Source organism: Prionailurus bengalensis, chromosome A1 (genome assembly GCF_016509475.1).
Source record: "Prionailurus bengalensis isolate Pbe53 chromosome A1, Fcat_Pben_1.1_paternal_pri, whole genome shotgun sequence".
Taxonomy (NCBI): domain Eukaryota; kingdom Metazoa; phylum Chordata; class Mammalia; order Carnivora; family Felidae; genus Prionailurus; species Prionailurus bengalensis.
The window spans coordinates 2,301,493-2,326,449 of record NC_057343.1 but is presented as its reverse complement, the minus strand read 5'-3'; the positions used below and the strand labels follow the sequence as shown (position 1 = coordinate 2,326,449).

Below are 24,957 nucleotides of genomic sequence, written 5' to 3'. Positions count from 1 at the left end.
CTATCAACAATAGCCAAATTATGGAAACAGCCTGTGTCCATCAACTGATGAATGGAAAAAGAAAACTTGATGTGCATGTGTATATATGTATATGTGTGTATACATGTGAGTAATGTATGTATACACACATATACATACATGCACATACATCAGAATATTACTCAGCCATCAAAAAGAATGAAATGTTGCCATTTGCAATGACGTTGATGGAGCTAGAGTGTATTATACGCTAAGCTAAGTAAGTCAGTCAGAGAAAGACAAACACCATATGATTTCAGCCATATGTGGAATTTAAGAAACTAAACAGATGAATATAGGGGAGGGAAGGAAAAATAAATAAGATAAAAACAGAGAGGTAGGCAAGCTGTAAGAGACTCTTAAATAGAGAACGGAGGGTTGCTGGAGGAGAGGTAGGTGGGGGGATGGGCATTAAGGAGGGTACTGGTTAGGATGAGCACTGGGTGTTATATGGACGTGATGAATCACTGAATTCTACTCCTGCGGCCAATACTACATTATATGTTAACCAACTTGAATTTAAATAAAATCTGGGAAAAAATAATAACTTGTTAAATAAAGATATAGCCACAAAAAAATAAAATCAAATAAACGCTTTATCACTCTTCCTGTCACTAGAATAAATATACAGCCCAGTTTGTTCAAACGTAGACAGTCCAGTGGTTACCCGTACTAACTGCAATTATTTGTAGTGCCCTCCTTCACTCTTACAAGTACCTGGTTTAAATAATAAATTACACGGTTAATATTCAAAAAAAAAAAAAAGGAAATACAGAATCGATGTCCGTAGATAAAAATTATTCTTCTGAGATGCTTGGCATTTAAAGAAGGAAATTAATCTGATACCAGTTTAAGGTAGGAAACCTATCTGTCTGCACAAGTGACACCTGAAATAGTGTCATACAGGGTACCATCACGCTCCGCCTGCCTCAGTCTACCTCAGGTACAAGCAGAGGACATATTTAAGATTATTGCTCAGGTAGAGCCTAATAGTTATGAAAAGGCTGTTCTATATGAAGGTAAAATTCCGTTATGTTAATTAAACTGTCAGCACGTTCACAAACCATAAATCCCTCAGACGCGGATGAACTTTCTGCTTTGATTTTGGGCAGTGGCAAAGCATGGGGAGCCAGACCTCAGAGGTACTGCCTCCACCATCGTACATCCCTAGATGTGTGATGTCGGAACTAATTTTACACAGTGGGCACAACAGAGCCTCTGGTAATATCACTGTCATACTTACAAAGACCAAAGTTCCGATTCATTACAGTAATGTTTGATGAAACCCAAGTCTGAATGACAAAGCCTGCAGATAAAGAAGACACTGAACATGAAACTGAAAAAAGACGATAGAAGGCACGTTGGTTTTCTTCTTTGTCCTCTTCAGGTCTCTTCTCGCAGTGAAACACAGTTTCCTACTCCAAGAGACTAGGCAAGTCTCTTTTACTGCATATACAGCCTTCACTGCTAAGATTGTTGAGCATACCTACTTCAAAAGTTTGGGGGGCACCTACTTCAAAAGTTCTGGGTGGCTCGGTCTGTTAAGCATCCAACTCTTGATTTCGGCTCCGGTCATGATCTCGCAGTTCATGAGTCCGAGCCCTGCATCGGGCTCCGTGCTGACGGTACAGGGCCTGCTCGGGATTCTCTCGTGAGCTCTCCCTCCGCCCCTCCCCGACTTGTGCACACTCGTGCGCTCTCTCTCTCTCTCTCTCTCAAAGTAAATAAACAAACATTTTAAAAATAATAAAATTGGGACGCCTGGGTGACTCAGTTAAGCATCTAACTTCGGCTCACATCATGATCTCATGGTTCATGGGTTCAAGCCCCGCATTGGGCTCTGTGCTGACAGCTCAGAGCCTAGAGTCTGCTTCAGATTCTGTGTCCTCCTCTGTCTCTCTCTGCCCCTTCCCGGCTCTCTCTCAAAACTAAATAAACATTAAAAAAATTTTTTTAAATAAGAAAAGTTTTTGGATACTTTTTCTTAACATAACCTAACATGCTGAATTTATGCAACACTTTCTAAATGCTACAATTTTTGCCTTAAATATTTGGAAAATTCTTAGATGATTAACTTATGAATTAAGAAAAGAGCATGTTACAGTATGTCACTGATTTTTTTTTTTAAGTGTAAGGTTATAAAGGTCAAACTTCTAAGCCTATACAAGGTTCTTTATGCTTATCACAGAAATAAAGCAGTAAACTTGATAACTCATGGAGCATAATATAGTCATTTAAAATAACTGCATAAAAGGGTGCCTGGCTCAGTTGGTTGAGCATCTGACTTCAGCTCAGGTCATGACCTTGTAGTTTGTGAGTTCAAGCCCCACATTGGGCTCTGTGCTGACAGCTCAAGCCTGGAGCCTGCTTCGGATTCTGTGTCTCCCTTTCCCTCTGCCCCTCCTCTGCTCACACTCTGTCTTTCTCTCTCTCTCTGAAAAATAAATAAACATTTCAGGGTGCCTTGGTGGCTTAGTCGGTTAAGCCTCAGACTTTTGCTCAGGTCATCGCCTCGCAGTTCATGGGTTTGAGCCCTGCATCGGGCTCTGTGCTGACAGCTCGGAGCCTGAAGCCTGCTTTGGATTCTGTGTCTCCCTTTCCCTCTGCCCCTCCTCTGCTCACACTCTGTCTTTCTCTCTCTCTCTGAAAAATAAATAAACATTTCAGGGTGCCTTGGTGGCTTAGTCGGTTAAGCCTCAGACTTTTGCTCAGGTCATCGCCTCGCAGTTCATGGGTTTGAGCCCTGCATCGGGCTCTGTGCTGACAGCTCGGAGCCTGAAGCCTGCTTTGGATTCTGTGTCTCCCTTTCCCTCTGCCCCTCCTCTGCTCACACTCTGTCTTTCTCTCTCTCTCTCTGAAAAATAAATAAACATTTCAGGGTGCCTTGGTGGCTTAGTCGGTTAAGCCTCAGACTTTTGCTCAGGTCATCGCCTCGCAGTTCATGGGTTTGAGCCCTGCATCGGGCTCTGTGCTGACAGCTCGGAGCCTGAAGCCTGCTTTGGATTCTGTGTCTCCTCCTCTGTCTGACCCTCCCCTGCTCATGCTCTATCTCTCTGTCTCTCAAAAATAAATAAACATTACAAAAAAATTTTTTTGATAAATAAATTAAATACCTGCATAAAGAAAATTGGGGGTATAGGAAAACCCAAACTTACTTCCTCCCATGGACACCCCAAGTCTGTGGCTGCATATGGATCACTTCCCTCTGAAAAAGACCTGAAACGAGTTGAACAGCTTCCCCACACTGAAAGATAACAAGGCCACATGAAAACGGATAGGAGAGGAGGAGTGTGTCCCTGAGGGGGTTCGAGCCCCACATCAGGCACCCCAACGCTTGGAAGCTACACTGAAGAGGTGAGCTCCCAAAACATTGAAAACCAAGGGGACGTGCATTCAAGAGATCCACAGGGCTGTAGAAAACTGAGACTCCACTCTTAAAGAACTCGTGCACAGACTCACTCACCCCAGGATTCAGCACAAAAGCAGTAGGTTGCAAAGTGCTGAGGCCGTTGATGGAGGACACTCACTGGCCAGTCTTCAAAGCACTGGCTGGAGGAGCAGATGTAGGTGGAGGGGCTCACAAGCACGAGACTTCGGTCTCATTTTAACTCGCTTCTGCTGTCTGCCCCACTCGTGCACTCTCCCGTGGCCCAGCCCTTCTAAACGTGGCAGTGGGCTTGTCCTGTTATGCCAAATTGACAGGTGTGTGCAGTCCACATAAGGGATGCCCCTTAAATGCCTGGCTCTGGTGGCCACAGAGGATTGAATTTTGGGGGCCCACATGACTAAAACAATTGAAGAGACAGTTCTTGACAGGCCACCACTCCCAGGGCACTGTGCAAACAGCTGACTGAAACACATCCCCTGTCTTCCTGTGACCACTCCATCAAGATGAGATACAGCTGTTTTGCCTCATACATAGAAACAAATACAGAGTCAAACAAAATGGGGAAAAAACAAAAACAGAGGAATGTGTTCCAGATAAAAGAGCAAGATAACTCCAGAAGAACACCTTAACAAAATGGAGATAAGTAATTCACCTGATAAAATGTTCTAAGTAATGGTCATAAATATGCTTGCCTATCTTGTGAGAAGAATGGATGAGTGCAGCGTGAACTTCAACAAAGAGACAGAAGATACAAGAAAGTACCAGACAGAAGTCACAGAGCTAAAGAACACAATAACTGAACTGAAAAATACCCTAACGGGGCTCAAAGCAGACAAGATGAAGAAAGGATAGGTGACCTAGAAGACAGGAGAGTGGAACTCACCCACACAAAGCAACAAAAAGGAAAAAATAAAATAAAATAATGTTAAAAAGGGAAAATAGTTTAAGGGACCTATAGGACAACAAGCAGAAAAACATTCACATTTAGGAGTCCCAAAAACAAGAGAGAAAGGGATGTAAAATTTTATTTGAAAAAAATGACTGAAAACTTCCCTAACCTGGGGGAGGAAACAAACTTCCAGTTCCGGGAAGCACAGAGAATTCCAAATGAGATGAACCCAGTGGTATCCATAAGACCGATTATCTCTGAAATGTCAAAATTTGAAGATACAGGGAGACTCTTAAACGCAGCAGGAGAAAAACAACTTGTATGTACAAGGGAGACTCCATGGGACTGTCACCAGATTTTTAAGCAGAAACTTTGCAGGCCAGAAGGGAGTGGCATGATATTCAAAGTGCTGAAAGCAACAAACTTTAACCAAGCATACTTTCCTCAGCAAGGTTATCATTCAGAATTGAAGGAGAGATAAAGAAGTGTTCAAACACTAAAGGAATTCGCCACCATGAACTGGCCTTATAAGGAATTTTAAGGGACTTCTTCAATCTGAAAAGGGGAGCTAATTGGTAACAAGGAAACATCTCAAAAGAAAAATCTCAATAGTCAATGCAAATGTAGTGGACAGATCACAAATCTGGCATGAAGCTTAAAAGAAAAAAGTTAAAATAACTATAACTACAACAATTAGTTAATGGGTATACAAAATAAAAACATGTTTAATGTGACATCCAAAACCTAAACTGTGCAGGGGGAGGGGAGTAAAAATGTAGGTTTTTAGAGTGCAGTCTTAACTTGGTATCAATGTAAAATAGACTGATATATATATGTTTTACACACACGCACACACACACACACACATATATATACATACATACACACATGCATACAGGCTGATATATGTAAGCTTCCTGGTGACCACAAAGCAAAAATCATAGTAGATACACACAAGACAATGAGAATGTAATCTAAACACTAAAAGATGGCATGTAACCATGAGGAAGAGAGAGAAGAAGGAAGAAACAAAGAAGAACTACAAAACAACCAGAAAACAATCAACAAAATGACAGTAATAAATACCTATCTATAATTACTTTAAATGCAAATGGCCTAAGTTATTAAGAAAAGATATAGAGTGCCTGAATGGATTTAAAAAAAAAGAGAGACCCATCTATATATCGCCTACAAGAGACACATTTCCGATCTAAGACACACAGACTGAAAAGTGAAGAGACGGAAAAAGATAGTTCATGCAAATGGAAACCAGAAGAAAGATAATAAGTAGCTTTACTTACATCAGACAAAATAGACTTTAAAAGAAACTTTAATAAAAGACAAAGATGGGCATTACATAATGATAAAGTATTCAATCCAGCAAGAAGATATAACATTTGTGCACTGAACATAGGAGCAACTAAATATATGGATATAAATCTATAAAGCAATATTAACAGACATGAAGGGAGGAATCAACAGCAATACAATCATAGTAGAGGACTTTAATACCCCCTTTACATCAGTGCAAAGCCCATCCAAAGTCATTAAATAAACATCAGCCTTAAACAACACATTAGACCAGATGAACTTGATATACACAGATATTCCATCCAATAGCAGCAGAATACACATTCTTCTTAAGTGCATATGGAATATTCTCCAGGATCGGTCACAAAATGAGCCTCAAATTTAAGAGCATTGAAATCATTATCAGGCATCTTTTCAGGCCACTCTAATATGAAACAAGAAATAGTCACAAAAACAAAACTAGAAGAATCACAGATGTTTGGAAATCAAACAGTGTGCTGCTGAACAACCAATGGGTCGATGAAGAAATTAAAGGAAAAATAAAAAAATACCTTGAGACAAATGAAAATGAAAACGCAAACAAAGCAAAATCTAACTTTATGGTAATACGGGCCTGTCTTAAGAAACAAGAAAAATCTTAATCTAACTTTACACCTAAAGGATCTAGAAAAAGAGGAACAAAGGAAGCCCAAAATTAGTAGAAGGAAGAAGGAAGAAAATAATTAAGAATCAGAGAAGAAATGAATGAAATGAAGACTAGAAAGACAATAGACGAAATCAATAAAACTAAGAGTTGGTTCTTTAAAGAGAACTACATGGGGTGCCCGGGTGGCTCGGTCGTTTAAGCGTCCCAGCTTCGGCACAGGTCATGATCTCGCAGTTCGTGCGTTTGAGCCCCACATTGGGCTCTCTTCTGTCAGCTCGGAGCCTGGAGCCTGCTTCGGAATCTGTGTCTCCGTCTTTCTCTGCCCCTTCCCCACTCTTGCTTTGTCTCTTCCTCTCTCAAAAATAAATAAACACTAAAAAAAATTGTAATAAAAATAAAGAGAACTAAAAAATTGACAAACCTTTGAATAGCCTCATCCAGAAAGAAGTGCTCAAATAAGTAAAATCAGAAGTGAAAGAAGGGAGGTTACATCTGATACCACAGAAATAGAAGGAATCGTAAGAGACATCTATGAAGAATTATGCTCCCAGCAGACTGAACAACTAGAAGAAATGGATAAATTCCTAGAAACATACAATCATCTAAGTCTGAGTCATGAAGAAATAGAAAATCTGAATTAAACTGATTACCAGAACAGAGACTGAATCAGTAATCAGAAACTTTTCAACAAACAAAAGTTCAGGACCAGATGGCTTTACTGGTGAATTCTCCCAAACATTCAAAGAACATTTAATACTTGTACTTCTGAAATTCTTCTTTTAAAAAATTGAAGAGGAGAATGCTTCCAAACTCATTTTACAAGACGACCAACATTATCCTGGCACTAAAACCAAACAAGGATATGGGGCGCCTGGGTGGCTTAGTCGGTTGAGCGTCCGACTTCGGCTCAGGTCATGATCCCGCAGTCTGTGGGTTCGAGCCCCACGTCGGGCTCTGGGCTGACAGCTCAGAGCCTAGAGCCTGCTTCGGAATCTCTGTCTCCCCCTCTCTCTCTGCCCCTCCCCTGCTCATGCTCTATCTCTCTCTCTCTCTGTCTCAAAAATAAACATGAAAAAAAAATTTTTTTAACCACACAAGGACACCACAAAGAAAGGAAGGAGAAAAGGAAAAACAGAAGGGAGGGAAGGTAAGAGGAAAGAAAAAGAAAAGAGAAAAGGATAGAAAAGAAAAGAAACGAAAAGGAGAAAATCATAGGCCAATATCCTCGATGAACATAGATGCAAAAATCCTCAACAAAATACTATCAAACTGAGTCCAGTAATACACTAAAAAATATCATAATCATGTTCAAGTGAGATTGATTTCAGGGGTGCAAGGATGTTTCAGCATCTGCAAACCAATTTACATGGTACACCACATCAACAAAATGAAGGATAAAAATCATGGAATCCTCTCAACAGATACAGAAAAAGCATTTGACAAAATTCGACATCGACTTAGGATAAAAAGTCTCTACAAAGTGGGTATAGAGGGAACCTACCTCAACATAATAAGGCCAGATATTACAAACCCACAGCCAACATCATGCTTAATGGTAAGAAGCTGAAAGCTTCTCCTCTAAGATCAGGAATAAAACAGGGGTGCCCACGCTCACTACTTTTATTCAGCATAGTATTGGAAGTCCCAGCTGGAGCCATCACCGCCGCTGTACGTGGACAGCACTATTTTATGTATAGAAAAATACTAAAGACTTTGTTGGTCAGAAACAAATTCAGTAAGGGTGAGGATAGAAAATCAGCGTACAGGAACCTGCTGATGTTTTTGTACACTAACAATGAACTCTCAGAAAACTTAGGGAAAAGTTCCATTTAAAATTGTATGAAAAAGAATAAAATACCTGGTAATAAATGTAACCAAGGAGGTGAAAGACCTGTAATCTGAAAAGCACAGTACATTAGTGAAAGAGATCAAAGAAGACACAAATAAATGGAAAGATATTCCATGCTCATGAATTGGAAGAATTAATATTGCTAAAATGTCCCTATTACCCAAAGCAGTCTATAAATTGAATGCAATCCCTACCGAAATTCCAATGACATTTTTCATAAAAACAGAACAGTCCTAAAATTTATTTGGAACCACGTGAGATTTCTAATAGCCAAAGCAACCTTGCCTAAGAAAATCGAAGCTGGAATTCTCATGCTGCCTGATTGCAAACCATTGCAAATCTACACTATAATATCGGCATAATAGCAGATGCATAGATCAGTGAGACAGAAGAAAGAGCCCAGGTGTAAAGCCATGCATATGTGGTCAGTTAAGTCATGACAAAGGAGGCAAGAATATATAATCAGGAAAAGACACTCTCTTCAGTAAATGGTACTGGTAAAACCGGACAGCTACATGCAAAAGAATGAAAGCAACTATACCACTGTCTTCCACCATACACAAAACTGACTCAAAATGCATTAAAGATTTGAATATAAGACCAGAAAGTATAAAACTTCTAGAAGAAAACATAGGCCTTTAGCTCCTTGACATTTCTCTTAGCAATATATATATATATATATATATATATATATATATATTTTTTTTTTTTTTAATCAGACTGCAAAGGGAATGGCAACAAGGTATAAATAAACAAATGAACTACAGCAAACTAAAAGGCTTCTTGCACAACACAGGAAACCATCAACACAACAAAAAGGCAGTCTGTTGAGGAGAAAATATTTGCAAATCATATTCTGATAAGAGGTTAATATGCAAAACGTGTAAAGAACTCATTCGGTTCAACACACACACAAAAGCAAAAGCAAACAATCTGTTTTAGAAAATGAGCGGAGAATCTGAATAAGCATTTTTCCAAATAAGACATGCAGATGGCCCACAGACACATGATAAGATGCTCAACATCACTAATTATCAGGGAAGCACAAATCAAAACCACAAGGAGATACCACCTCACACCTGTCAGGATGGCTGTCGTCAGAAAGGCAAGTGGAAGTCCTGGCAAGGATATAGAGAAAGGGAACACTTGTGCGTCGTCGGTGCAGATGTAAATCGGTGCAGCCGCTGAGGAAAACAGTGTGGAAGATTCTCCAAAAACTAAACTCAGAACTATTACATGATTTCGGCAGTTCTACTTGTAGGTATTTACCCCAAGAAAATGAAAACGCTAGTTCAGACATCTGTTTGTCTCAGCGTTGTTCACTATAGTCAAGCTATGGAAAGAACCAACATGTTCATCAGTGGATGAATGGCTGAAGAAGTACTACGTGTGTGTAATGCAGTATTACCGAGCCGTGAAAAAGAAGGCCGTCTTGCCTTTTGTGCCAACATGGATGGACCTTTAGGATATGTTCATGCTTCGCGAACTAAGAGAAAAACAAACACCATATGGTTTTACTTATACGTGGAATCTAGAAAACAAAACAAATGAACAAACAAAACAAGACTCCTAGACAGAGAGAACAGATTGGTGGTTGCCAGAGGAGAGTGGTTGGAGAGGTGAGTGAAACGGGAGAAGGGGATCAAGACGTACAAATTTTCAGTCATAAAATAAGTCAGTCATGGGGATATGGTATACAGCATTGTGGCTGTAGTCAGTAACATTGTATTGCATATTATGTAACTCTGTATGATAACAGAGGAAAACAAGATTTCTCGTGGTGATCATTTCACAGTATATACAAATATCAGGTCATTATGTTGTGTACCTGAAACTAATAGGTGCTATGTCAGTTATACCTCAATTTATTTTTTTTTTTTCTATCGTAAGTGCACTCCTTGATCCCCATCACCCATTTCACCCATCCTCCCATCCATCCCTCTCTGGTAACCATCAGTTTGTTCTTTATAGTTAAGAGACTGTTTCTTCGTTTGTCTCTCTCCTTTGTTTTTTTTTTCTTTGTTCATTTGTTTTGCTTCTTAAATTCCACATATGAATAAGATCGTAATTATACCTCAATTTAAAAAATTACAGCATAGAGTAAAAGGACATTTACGCTAATTATTTGAATAATTATTTCATTTCCATGGTCATTCTATTAGGAAGCTTAAGCATGTAACATTTTATATTTGAAATTTTATTCAACAAACCTGACAGTTCTCAGATCAGAACATATTTAAAGGGTATGGGATATTTGTTTTGTTTTATAAATTATCTGAATGTTCCTCCAGTAAATTTTACTTATTGCTGTTCCTACCATAAGTTCTAATGCATAATGAGAGCAAGTGATGAAAATTACTTTAATCCCCAAAACATAGATGTAACAAAGCAATATGGACAGCAAATACAAAAATAGCAGGAAATATGTTAATATAAAGCCTCTTAAAAATGTCCTAAAACATGCATCTCCTCCATTTGTGCCTTTTGGGTTATGCAGTCTGTTCACGTTTCATTAATATCCAGACCTAGAAACTGTGAAGTTGTTGCTTAATTCTCTATCCCAAAAACAAGTAAAATGCAACTCTCTGAATAAGCTGTTTCTGTCAGATAATAATAAACAATACCAGCAATGATCAAAGCTGGCAGCGGATAATCCACTTAATCTTTACCTTGATAGATAGCACATCTGCTTATTTGGGCCGAGTGCCAGGGCTTTAGAGCGATTTCTTTAAACAATAGCCTAATGACAAGTCTGTTTACTAGTGTGAATTTCTCCGTAGGTGGTCCTTTCATTTCACATCGATTCCATACTGGCAGGAAGGCTTTTGCTCTTCGTATAGTAGTGTTATAACTTTATCACGCTAAATACACCTGCTAGAGTTACTAGTAAGTACGTGTAAAAGCCTTCAGTAGAATTTATTCTTCTTGATTTTCAGTTCATGTTCTTGTTTCAGAATTTAAACTCTCATGATTGTGAAAGCAAAAATAAGTTAAATCAACCCTATATACATTTCTTCATTTTCGGCCTGTAATTGAGAATCCGGATCAATATAAATTTAAATAGCTTGGCAGTACTGTAGTAATCCTAGAATTTGTATTTGGTGAATGTGCTTGTGTATTCTGACCACTTTACTTTCTTTCTGTTTCTCTCAAAGCACCCTGATTTCTGCCACAAACTGTCGTTTTCCGTCTGCCTAGAACGTCCTATCCCCATTCCTTTGCTAGCTTTTAGCAGGCAGATCTCAGCCCAAATGTCAGGTGCTCGCAAAGAACCACCCAGAATCAACCTAGCAGTGACCCAGCAGTCTCAGAGTCCTGTTACCCCACTTTTGTTTTATCTCACTCTAGTCCTACACTTGACATTATTTGAAATTCTCTTACTGATTTGTTCACTGTTATCTCTAGTCCGTTAGAATGGAAGTTTCGTGACAGCAAGGATATTATCTGTCCTTAACTGCTATATTCTCAACACTTAGAACAGCACTTTCACTGCATGCTAGGCATTTAGCATATTGTAGCATGAATCTGTGTCATGTACAGCCATTTCAGAAAGTGTCTCAGGAAACCAGAGAGTCCTTCTGGCAGAAGAGAATACCGCCGACCTTTGAACAGCGTGGGTCTGAGCTACACAGGTCCAGCTACACGCAGATTGTTTTTACAGCACTGTAAATGTACTTTCTCTTCCTTATGATTTTCTTAATATTTAAGAAATACTTAGGAATATCTTTAGCTTACTTTATTGTAAGAATACAGTGTATAATGCACACAACATACAAAATACGTTTATGTTATCAGTAATGCTTTCAGTCAACAACAGGCTATTAGTCAGTAAGTTTTGGGGGACTCAAAAGTTATGCGCAGATTTTCGACTACACAGGTTTGGCACCCCAGCCTCTGTGTTTCTGCTCTTTCAAATGGAGCTTTTACTGTAGAATGAAATATATAGCAGTATAGTCTTCAGACTACAGTGAGACCTGGCGTAAGCCTCTCCGAGTACAGACTGAAATATGGCAGATGCGACACTAGCATGACCAGGGGTTCTTTTTTTATTATTTTAGTTTACATTTTTTTGACCGTCGCTGACACACAGTGCTACATCAGTTCCAGGTGGACAGCACAGTGCTTCAGCAACGCTGTGTTACGTTGTGGCTGCTCACCCTGAGTGGAGTTAACCACCTGTCATCATGCCGTGCTATCACAGTGGCATTAAGAGTATTCCCTTTGCTTTTATTTTCATGACTCACTCTTTCCGTAACTAGCAGCCTGTATCTCCTGCTCCCTTTCGCCCAGGTGCCGTCCCCCCATTGCCCTCCCCTCTGGCAACCATCAATTTGTTCTGTGTATTTATAGATCTGATTCTGCTTGTTCGTCTATTCATTTGTTTTGTTTTTTAAGTTCCAATATAAGTGAGATCATACGGTGTGTCTTCCTCTGACTTACTTCACTTAGCTTAATACCCTCTGGGTCCATCCATGTTGTCACAGATAGCAAGATCTTGTCCTTTTTAATGCCTAAGTAATATTCCATTGTATGTGTATCCCACATCTTTATCAGTTCATCTGTGGATGGACACTTGGGTTGCTTCTGTATCTTGGCTATTATAAAGAATGCTGCACTAAACATAGGGGTGTACATATCTTTTCAAAGTAGTGTTTTTGTTTTCTTTGAATGAATACCCAGTGGTGGAATTATTGGATTAGGTGTTGTTTCTGTTTTTAATTTTTTGAGACACCTCCATACTGTTTTACCAATTTACCAACAGTGCACGAGGGTTCCTCTTCCCTGCGTCCTCGCCAATACTCACTGTCTCTTCATATGGCAAGCTTTAGCTTTATGCTTTATGCTTTAGGACAGACCCTTATTCTAAATTCCCCACCATATTGGAACAAGCCAATATTGTAATACGCCTCCTAAAAAATTCTCATTTCAGTGAACTAATCCTATTTGCTTTGTTTTGTTTGTAACTATGTAATGACTGTGTGAAGATGATAACAGCTATATTAAATGTCATAATAAAAGAAATGTTTTAAGTTTTGTACAAAAAAGTATAATCCTTATGGGTAACATCTGTTTTTACTTTTAAATTGTTACCTGTATGATAAACTTTGAATAATTTTCAGTACGGGATCTAATTTTAGAACTTGAAGAGGGTCCAAATTACCAATGTTAGAAATGAAAAGAAGATAACACCACAGATTCTGCAAATATCAGAGGACTAAAATGGAATATTGTGAACAGCTTATTCACATGTGACTGTAAATTTGATAACTCAGATGAACTGGACAAATGCCTTAGAAAAAAAAAAATACTTACCAAAACTAAGAGATAGAAATCTGAATAGCCCTTTACAAATGGATTTAATTTATCAAAAACTTTCCCACAAAGAAATGTTCAGGCCCAGATGGTTTTACTGGTGAAATCTATCAAGCATTTAAGGAGGAAGAAGTGTCAGATTTTCACAAAGTCTTGCAGAAAATACAAGAAAATGGAACAATTCCCTCTCATCACTGGCATATCCCTGATAACTAAAATTTGGCAAAGATCTAACAAGAAAAGTAAATTATAGACCAAATTTCATCATAAACAAAGATACAAAATACTTAGATAGAGCAAGACACATTGTATATTATATAAAAAACGCACCAAAATCAAGTGATATTTATGCAGAGAATAGAAATTTGTTTAATGATTAAAAATCAACTCAGTTCAATCCATGAGATCGACAGTAACATAGAGATCAACATGACCCTATCACTATATGCATATAAAGCGTTCAATAGAATAAGCACGTTCATGACAAACCTCAGCAAAGGAGAAACAGAAGAAAACTTTTTCAGTCTGATAGAGGGCATTTACAAAAGGCTTAAAGGTGACATCATGATACAGGATTAAATATAGGGGCGCCTGGGGGGCTCAGTCAGTTAAGCGTCCGACTTCAGCTCAGGTCATGATCTCGCAGTCTGTGAGTTCAAACCCCGCGTCGGGCTCTGTGCTGACAGCTCGGAGCCTGGAGCCTGCTTCACATTCTGTGTCTCCCTCTCTCTCTCTGCTCCTGCCCCGCTCATGCTCTCTCTTTCTTCTCTCAAAAATAAATAAAGATTTTTTAAAAAAGATTAAATATGGAATGTTGTCCCTTTATGATCAGAAAGAAGGCAAGGATGTATTTTCATATCTCTTCTATTCAACATTTTACTGGTGATTCTAATGATAATAGCAATACAGGTTGGGGGAAAAGGGATAGAAGATTGGAAAGGAAGAAGTAAATTTGACTTTACTCACAGATAACATGATTGTGCGTAGATAACTCTGATCAACAAGAAAAGGAAAGCCTATTATAACTAAAAGCAAATTTAGGAAGATCAATATGGAGAAATCAATTGTATTTCCATATACTAGTAGCATAGTTGGAAAATGAAATGAAAATCAGTTCTTTGCATGATATCAAATAACATAAAGTAAGTAGAAACAAATTTAACAAAAACCATTCACCAAAAACCTCAGACATTGCCAACAGAAATTCAAAGAGACTTAAATAAATGGAGGAATATACCATGGAAATGGTTAGAAGATTCAGTAGTGTTAAGATGTCAGTTCTTCCCAAATTGGTCTAAAGATTTAACTTTCCCAAGCGAAATCCCAGCAGGCTTTTTTTTTTTTTTTTTTTTTTTTTTGGTAGAAAGTACAAGCTGATGTTAAAGCGGATATGTAAAGGCAGAGAACCTAAAACACTGCAATCAATTTTGAAAAATAAGAACAAATCTGGATAACTCACCCTGACTTAAGACTTATTGCAAAGCTACAGTAATGGTAACAGTGTGATATTGACTTAAGGATGGGCAAGTAGATCAATGGAGGATAATAAAGAACCGACACTTAGATGGTCCTTAATTCTCAATAAAGTCTCCAACCCAGTTCATAGAAAAGAAAAGGTCTTTTCAATAAATGACCCTAGAACAATTGGATATGTATATGAAAAAAATAGTTACGACCCCTGCTCACACCATATGTAGGCATAGCTTGGAGACACCTCCCCCCTCTCTCTGTCTCTTCCCACCTCACACTCTGTCTCTGTCTCTCTCAAAAATAAATAAATGTTAAAAATTTTTTTTTTTAAAAAAAGGAAGAAAATGAATAGGCGAACTGTAGGATGGGAGAAAATATTTTCCAAACATATATCTGACAAAGGACTCATTCAGAATATATAAAGAACTCTTACCACTTAATAACTTAGAGTTCAGAAGGAATTAACTCTTCCCCTCCTAGGAATTCATCCAAGAGAAATACTAAAACATACATTCACATACATAAAATAAGAATTATGCAAGAAAGTGTATGGCAGAGATCTGCTGTACAAACATAGTGCATATAGTTAAGACTATGGTGTTGTACATTTAAAAACTGAAGAAGGGCACCTGGGTGGCTCAGTCGGTTAAGCATCAACTTCCGCTTATGTCATGATCTCACGGTTTGTGGGTTCCAGCCCCGCATCGGGCTCTGTGCAGATAGCTCAGAGCCTGGAGCCTGCTTCAGATTCTGTCTGTCTCTCTCTCTCTCAAAAATAAACATGAAGGGGCACCTGGGTGGCTCAGTCGGTTGAGCGTCCGACTTCGGCTCAGGTCGTGATCTCAGTTTGTGAGTTCGAGCCCCGCGTCAGGCTCTGTGCTAACAGCTCGGAGCCTGGAGCCTGCTTCCGATTCTGTGTCTCCCTCTCTCTCTGCCCCTCCCCTGCTCATGCTCTGTCTCTCAATAATAAATAAACGTTAAAAAAAATTTTTTACAAAAAAAATAAACATGAAAAAAAGTTTAAAAAAAAGAAGGTACATCACATGCTAAGTGTTGTTAGACCAAGGGAAAAGGAAACAGGGACACGAATCTTTTGGAAGTGATGGGTATGTTTATTACCTTGATTGTGGTGATGTATCTCAGATGCATGCATGTGTCCAAACTCATCAAGAGGTTTATACATCAATGCGTGCAATTTTTTGTATATTAAGTATACTTCAGTAAAGCCGGGGGTGGTGGGGAAAGAAAATTTATGGGAGCTTGATTCACAGTAGTCAAACACTAGAGACAATGCAAACATCTGCCAACAAGTGAATGGACAAGTAGTGATCTATTCAGACAATGGGACACAACTCAACAATAAAAACAGACTACTTCTATTCAAACGTAAATGAATCTCAAAACCGTTATGCAGAGAGAGGGTTGATAGCACAAAAGAATACATACTGTCATTTATTCGATATCATTTATTTGAATTTCTAAAATAAGTGAAACTCATTTAGATGGAGGAAAACAATCAGAACTCTAATATTCCTCTGTGGGGATGAAGAGAGAAAGGATCGACTGAGAAAAGACACAAAGAACTTTCTGAGAAAACAGAAATGTTCTGTACCAGGGTAGGAGGATGGGTTACTCAGGTATCTCCACTTGTCAAAATTGTATGGCCATAATTTGTACATTCAATGTATATAAATTTTTCCTCAAGAGCTATAAATAACAATTGAAAAGGAATTGGGAATGGGCAGAATCCTGATGATTGTTGAAGGTGAATAATGTGCGGTTTATGACAGAGTTCTCTTTGCTGTGTTTGAAATTTTCCATCATAAAAATTGTTTAAGGTAGTGCAGTAAGCAAAGGGAGAAAGACATTGAAGTTGGCATTGTACTATTTGATTGTCAACTTAAAAAATAAGGGTAAAACAAATGAAGACTTTTCCACACTTTTTCTCTAAGGTAAGTATGAGGGAGGAGATGTGGAAAAGTTTGAGGGACTTAGAGAGAAACTGTTTACCTAAAACAAACATCATAGAGGCAGCCAAACTTGAGATGATTAATTTGGAATTTACCAATTCTCAGATTATTAACAAAGAAGTAGCCTAGGAAAAAAAGTGAGTGAAGGTTTGTCTCCTAATCCGTTCAAATCCATAGTTTCAGATTTTGTCTGCATTTAATTTTTGTTTTAAACCTTTTTTTTTTAATTTGCTTTCCTTTTGAGGATTGGTACAAATGACTCTGAAAGGTAGGTTTCTAAATGTACTCAGTCTCAAGGTACTATTGACAATTTTATTAATGACAGAAATGTAGGTTTTTAAATTATTTTCATGTTTTATGAGTGCATATGGGGAAGAAGACCATTTGTATGATATAAGTGGCTTTTTAAGAGCTACATACTTGAAAATGTGGCCATAAATTATCAATGATACAAAAATTAATTATGAATGAAAATTCTGTTGACGAATGAGGATAATTATGAAATTCTTATAGAGTGATATCTTTAGAATATGTATGTATTAAGTAAACTAGCTTTCTTAGGAGGAAAAAATGATTCAAATTATAAAAATGGTAACATTAATACTTGCATATCAGCTTTTCCTTCGATTCCTACCTGATTTAAGAAAAAATAAATAACACTATTAGCTATAATGCAGAAGGAGTTTAAGTTAATATTTAACGACTCGTATATGTTTTAAAAGGAAAACTCAGTATCTTTTTCTTAGACTATTTTGAAAAGTCCAGTAGATACACACATGAATTCATGTTTGCCATCTTTCCAGCTGCAGAAGATCATAAGTAAACAAGATGATTTGAAGACAACAGCCAGTGAAACGGAGTGCCAGGTATGTGCAGATAAACTCATATTTCCAGACAGATGATATTTACAGTAGCTTCTCTATTTGTTACATAAACATCCCGACAGAGTTGGGAAACTTATCAGTAACTTTATTTGGCCAAACACCTTGAAGCAATGGGCTGCTATCCTGTAGGAAGTCAGAAGGCAGTTACAGTGTTTTAAGTGGCCAGTAGATTTACACTGGCTTTTAATAAACATGGTTAGTAAGTTCCAAAAGCAAATATTGTAGGTAAATCAACACAGTTAATATGGTATAAAATGTTACCCTTTATTTATTTTTTTAAGTTTATTTATTACTTTTAGGAGAGAGAGTGAGAGCAGGGGAGGGGCAGAGAGAGAGAAGGAGACACAGAATCGGAAGCAGGCCCCAGGCTCTGAGCTGTCAGCACAGAGCCCGACGCGGGGCTCGAACCCACGAACCATGACATCATGACCTGAGCCGAAGTCGGACCCTTACCCGACTTAGCCACTCAGGCGCCCCTAAAATGTTACCCTTTAAAATAAATACCATACTCTATACCAGAAGCATGAAGTAGAATGTGTTTTGATGTGGCTTATATTAATGGCACTGAATGTTTAATAACTGACTAGTTGTTGAGGTATATGAAAAGTAAAGGTTAAGAATTTAAAGGTCTAGGGAATAAAACATATAGTATGGGGAATATAGTCGTTTCTTGATAGGGTCATACGGCGACAAGTGGCAGCCATGCTTGTGGGCGTGGCATAATGTACAGAGACGTTGAAGCCCTGTGGTTCCCCGAGACTAATGCAACATTGGGGGTCAACTAGGCACAGATAGACAAATTCAAAACCAAAAACGAAAATACTTGAAAGAACATACATGAAAGAAACTATAACCACGAATTTTAACTGAGGAACATAAGAGAAGATTGGAATACATAAAAAGAGACGCTTTATTCTTAGCTAGGAATAGTGAGCACTGTAAAGTGGCCAGGTCCCACGAAATCAATCTGTGAATTCCATACAGTCTGGGTCAGAACTCAGCGGCTGAGAAATTGGTTTGGGTTTGGTGTGTTTGGGTTTTGGGTGGATTTTGGGCGATAGTGGTTAGAGAGGAAGTGGATGCAGGTAAGAGGTGTTCAAATACTTTGCAAAATGGTCCTTAACTTCATCTAGAAGAATAAACATGAGAGGGAATAAGAACATTCTGGAAAATGCAGGTAATGAGAGGGATAATGAAGTGGTGTAGTGAGAAATAGAATGGTCAGAATACAAACCCAAAGACATATGCCTGTACCATGTAGATATACAATGTAGATATTTTAAATCAGTAGGAAAAAAACGAATTACCAAATTACTTTTCAGTGACCCAGAAGCCTGGAGGTCTTCCCGATATCTCCTTACCCCTCCCATCCAGTTAGTCACTAGTTGCTGCCTCCTCCATCCCTTTGGCTTCTGTTTCCACCACTGTCATTATCAGACCAGCTTCATTTCCCACTCGAGTTACTGCAGGGGCCTCCTGACTGACCTCTCTGCATCCACCTGGGTCATTTTTTTTCAATTACTCAATTTATTTTTTAATTTACATCCAAGTTAGCATGTAGTGCACTACTGATTTCAGGAGTAGATCCCAGTGATTCATCCCCTTTGTATCACACCCAGTGCTCATCCCAACAAGTGTCGTCCTTAATGCCCCTCCCCCACTTAGCCCATCCCCCCTCCCACCACCCCTCCAGCAACCCTCAGTTTGTTCTCTGTATTTAAGAGTCTCTTCTGTTTTGTCCCCCTCCCTGTTTTTATATTATTTTTGCTTCCCTTCCCTATGTTCATCTGTTTTGTATCTTAAATTCCACATGAGTGAAGTCATATGATATTTGTCTTTCTCTGACTAATTTCAGATAGCCTAGCATAATACTCTGTAATTCCGGGGCGCCTGGGTGGTGCAGTCGGTTAAGCGTCCGACTTCAGCCAGGTCACGATCTCGCGGTCCGGGAGTTCGAGCCCCGCATCAGGCTCTGGGCTGATGGCTCAGAGCCTGGAGCCTGTTTCCGATTCTGTGTCTCCCTCTCTCTCTGCCCCTCCCCCGTTCATGCTCTGTCTCTCTCTGTCCCAAAAATAAATAAACATTGAAAAAAAAAAAATTTAAAAAAAAAAAAAATACTCTGTAATTCCATCCACGTTGTCGCAAATGGCAAGATTTCATTCTTTTTGATCACTGAATAATACTCCATTGTGTGTGTGTGTGTGTGTGTGTGTGTGTGTGTGTGTGTGTGTTTGTATATATATATATGTGCATACCACATCTGTATCCATTCATCCGTCGATGGGCATTTGGGCTCTTTCCATACTTTGGCTGTTGTTGAAAGCACTGCTATAAACATTGGGGTGCATGTGCCTCCTTGAAACAGCACACCTGTGTCATTTCTAGTTCATTTTTCACATTATAGACAGGTGACCTAAAAGCACAAGGAAAATGTGACTGCCCTCAGGCCAGCCATTCTTCCAGCCTCCAGCTGTCCCATTTTCTCTGTAGTATATACCACAGTGGTTAAGAACTCAGGCCCAGGAACACTGTTCAAATGCTGCTTCATCTGTTAATAGCTGTGTGGCTCTGGGCAAATTAGTTTACTTCTCTTTGCATAAAATTGAGTTTCTTCATTGTAAAGTGAGAATAATAGTAATCTACCTCAGGTGTTTTTGAGGACTAAATTAGTTAATATATTTAAATCTCTTAGAACTATGCTTAACACATAGCAATATATATGCATTTGCTATTATATTTATTATTACTGCTTTCTACACCCCAGCCATACAGCACCATGCTCTGTTGTTCCTGTTTGCAAAGTTTATTCCCACTTCTCTTTATTTGTAACTTTTTTATTTATTTCGAGAGAGGGTGCCAATGAACGAGGGGCAGAGAGGACAAGAGAGAGAATCCTGTGCGGACTCTGCTCTGTCAGTGCAAAGCCCAAAGCGGGGCTCGAGCTCACCCGCCGCGGGGCTTGAACTCATGAGCTGAGATCGTGACCTGAGCAGAAGTCGGATGCTTAACCGACCGAGCCACCCAGGTGCCCCCCCACCACCACTTCGTATTTTCTTAACTTCAGTTCAAACCTTAGATCTCCATTTAAATGGTATTTTCCTTAGGAAAGCCTCCCCTGAGCTGCCCTCATAGCTCCTTGAATTTCTTCCCAATACTTCTATGGTTGGATTACTATTTTTAATAACTTGTTTAATGCCCAGTTACCCAAGAGGAACAGGAAACCATGGAGCCCCAAGGCCTGGCATCGTGTCTGACACCTGATGGGCATTCACTACATCCTTGTATGTGGCTGACTCCTGGGGTGACTGGCTAAACAGTTCTGAGTGTGTCTATCAGTTCTCATAGCAAAATAAATTCCAGAGAGATCAAAAATAATGTCACAATCAAACTGTGGAAATACTTTAGAACGGGCGGGGCTCTTCTCTCAAGATAGCAGCGTAGGAAAATGCAGAACTCCGCCCATCCCACACAGACACGCAACCATAAGTGCACGTGGGTCATTTCCCTCTGAGGAAGATCTGAAACTGGAAGAACTGCTTCTCCACAACAAAAGACAGACAGACCGCATTGAGGTGGGTGGGAGAGGCAGAGACAGGGTCTCACCCCAAACCCCACCCCGACACTGCAGCATAACAGTGAGGGTTCTCACCAGTCCAGCGCTTCTCCCAGAAAAGTGATGGGCTGGTGCCCCACTTAAGACACCCCTGTCCCTGGGACCTGACCCAGAGACACGAGCCCCCAAAACATCTGGCTTAAAAAATGCAAAGGGCCGACATCCCAGGGGCCCGAAGTGCTATAGGAAACCGAGATTCCCCTTTTAAGGAACTCACATGCAGTCTCGCTCTACCCACGACCCAGCAGAAAAATAGCAGTTCGGAAAGCACCACGGCTCTAAAAGAAACCAGTTGATAATCTAAGAACATCTGTTGGGAGAGCAAGGGACCATTGAAACTCTCCCCGGGGACAGAGGTGCTGGCAGAAGCCAACTTTGCACTCTTCACCGACCCTGCTAGCACCAGTGGGTGGGCTCAGAGGCGGCACCCTCCTCCTGCATTGCGAAGAGGGGTGGGGGCAAGCGGTCACCATGCCATCCCACTGCCTCGAGGAAGCTGGGGAGCACACAAGGGGTCGCTGCCCCCCTCCCTAGCTGGGGCAGGCAAGCACAACATCCATGGCATCCTCTCACTCCCTAGATAAAGCTGGGGAGTGGAGACACTTGCAGCACTCCCCCACTGGCCGGGCTGTCATTTTCCCGGCTTAAAGCCAGCATGCGTGCACAGACAGGAAGGTCTCCCACGACATTCCCGAAGTCCACAGGTGCATAGTCAAGACATTTTCCCCTGCTTGTCTGAAGCCAGCAAGCATGCCGTACCCCGTACACCTTGCCTAGCTAACGCCAGCGGGTCCACACAGGGGCCACCACTCAATCACCTGGCCCTGGTGGCCGAAGTGGCCAACAATCCTGAGCTCCACAGGAACGCTAACACGGTTCTTGGCAGACCACCACCATCAGGGCACTGCATAGACAGCAGACTGAAACACAGCCCGCCTTCTGGAAAAAAGGCCTATGTACTTAGCTCGGAGCTTCAGTCTAAGGGACAGGCTTCGGGTTTCCCATGCATATATAGATTAAGGAGGTGCTCCCAGAGAACCTAAGCAGGGGCACACCGTCCTTGCACACCCCTCGGCCTTCCAGGTCTCAACTCTGAGAAAGGAGCTTTTACACTTATCTGGAACCCCAATTTTTTACAGCTGCCACCCAGGGGGCACCTCTAAATCTCCTGGTCTGGAGGCAGCAGGGACTATGATTGTAGCCCCACAGGACTATATATACTTTTATATTTTAAAACTTTTTTTTTTAAATGTTCAATTATTTTTGAGAGAGAGAGAGAGACAGAGCACAAGTCAGGGAGGGGCAGAGAGAGAGGGAGACACAGAATCCGAAGCAGGCTCCAGGGTCTGAGCTGTCAGCATAGAGCCTGACGGGGGGCTTAAACTCACGAACCGTGAGATCATGACCTGAGCCGAAGTCGGACGCTTAACCGACGGAGCCACCGAGGCACCCCTATACTTTTATACGTTAAAAGCTGCTGCCTAAGAGTGTGCTTCCAGTCAACCTGAAACTCGGTGTAAATGAGATTCCTCTCTTGGAACAGACAGGTCTTGGCACACCCTAACACCAGGGACATATCAAGAATGAATCAGGTGGTTTGGACAATTACAAAGGTTCAAGAGACGGCAAAGAGCAAGGTTGGAAGAGAAATTTCATCACCTACACAGGGCACTACTTGAAGACTGAGAGCTGTTTCACCTAATACATAGAAACACACCAAGAGTCAAGCAAAATGAAGAAACAGAGAAATACGTTCCAAACAGAAGAGTATGACGAGACCTCAGAAAAAGACCTTAATGAGATGGAGAAAAGTAATCTAAAAAGAATTTAAGGTAATGGACATAAAAATGCTCATAGAACAGGTCCTGGGTGGCTCAGTCAGTTAAGTGGCCAACTTCAGCTCAGGTCATGATCTCACGTTTCACGAGTTCAAGCCCCACGTCAGGCTCTCTGTGCTGACAGCTCAGAGCCTGGAGCCTGCTTCACATTCTGTGTCTCCCTCTCTCTCTGCCCTTCCCCCACTCACACTCTGTCTCTCTCTCAAAAAGTGAGTAAACATTTGGAGGGGAAAAAAATGCTCAAAGAACTTGGGGGGAGAATGGATGAACACAGTGAGAGCTTCAGCAAAGAGATAGTGTAAGAAAGGACCAAGAGGGGTTCAGTGGCAGATTAGATGAAACAGAACAGATCAGTGACCTAGAAGACTGCAGTAGAACTCACCAAAGCAGAGTAATGAAAAGGAAAGAAGTTTTTAAAAATGGAGGTAACTTGAGGAACCTCTCAGACGACATCAAATAGAGTAACACTTACGTTATAAGGTCCCAGGAGAAGAGAGAGGAGAGACCAGGAAAGTATTTGAAGAAATAATGGCTAAAAACTTCCCTCACCAGGAGAAGGAAATAGACATGTAGGTCCAGAAGGCTCAGAGGGTTCCAAATAAGAGGAGTCCAAAGAGATCCACACCAAGACACATTATAATTAAAATGTCAAAAGTTAAAGAGAGAATCTTAAGAGCAGAAAGAGAAAAACAAATTGTTACATACAAGGGAAATCCCATAAGGTTATCAGGAGATTTCTTAGCAGAAACTTTTTGCAGACCAAAAGAGAGTGGCATGGCCTATTCAAAGTGGTGAAAGGAAAACATCTTTGAACTAGGAGTGCAGGCACATGTCAAATATTGCAAAAGATTGAATCAGTAAGCAGAAACCTCCTAAGAAAAGTCCAGGACCAGATGGCTTCATTGGTGAATTCTACCAAACATTCAAAGAACATTTAATGCCTATACTTCTCAAACTCTTCAAAAACATTGAAAAGGAGGGAAGCTCCCAAGCTTATTTTTCAAGGCCAGCATTACCCTGATACCAAAACTGAAGAAGGACACAGGGAAGGAAGGAAGGAAGGAAGGAAGGAAGGAAGGAAGGAAGGAAGGAAGGAAGGAAGGAAAATGAAAGAAAATGAAAGTAAATAAAATTACAGGCCAATATGCCTAATGAACATACATGCAGAAATCAACAAAATATTAACAGACCAAAATAACAATACATCAAAAACATCTTACATCGCGATCAAGTGGGATTTATTCCAGGGATGCAAGTATGGTCAGCATCCGCAAATCGATCAAGACGGTATACACATCAGCAAAATGAAGGATAAAAATCATATTATTTTTGTGAATGCACAAAAAAGCATTTGAGAAAATTTAACATCCATTTATGAGAAAAACTCAACAAAATGGATATAAAGGGAATGTACTCCAACATCACAAAGGCCGTAAATGACAGACCCACAACTATCATCATCCTCAATGGTGAAAAGCTAAAAGCTTCTCGTCTAAGATCAGGAACGAGATAAGGATGCCCACTCATGCCACTTTGATTCAACATAGTATTGGAAGTCCTAGCCAGAACAACTAGGAAAGAAAAAAATCAGTGACATCCAAATTGGAATGGAAAAAGTAAAACTTTCACTATTTGCAGACAACATGATATTGTGTATGGAAAAAGACTCTACAAAAAAAAAAAACTGTCAGAACTAATAAGTGAATTCAATAAAGTTACAAGATACAAAATTAATATACAAAGATCTGTTGCATTTCTATACACTAAC

At 39.9% G+C, this 24,957-nt stretch overlaps 1 protein-coding gene across 2 annotated transcripts in view; it reads left to right on the top strand.

The window, feature by feature from the left end:
• MICU2 (mitochondrial calcium uptake 2) overlaps positions 1-24,957 on the top strand; it is a 142,478-nt gene that overhangs the window by 92,520 nt on the left and 25,001 nt on the right. For both annotated transcript variants that reach the window (XM_043575034.1, XM_043575043.1), the window contains exon 7: positions 17,658-17,720. In XM_043575034.1, the coding sequence (XP_043430969.1) occupies positions 17,658-17,720 (63 nt within the window). The remainder of the gene's footprint in view (positions 1-17,657; positions 17,721-24,957) is intronic.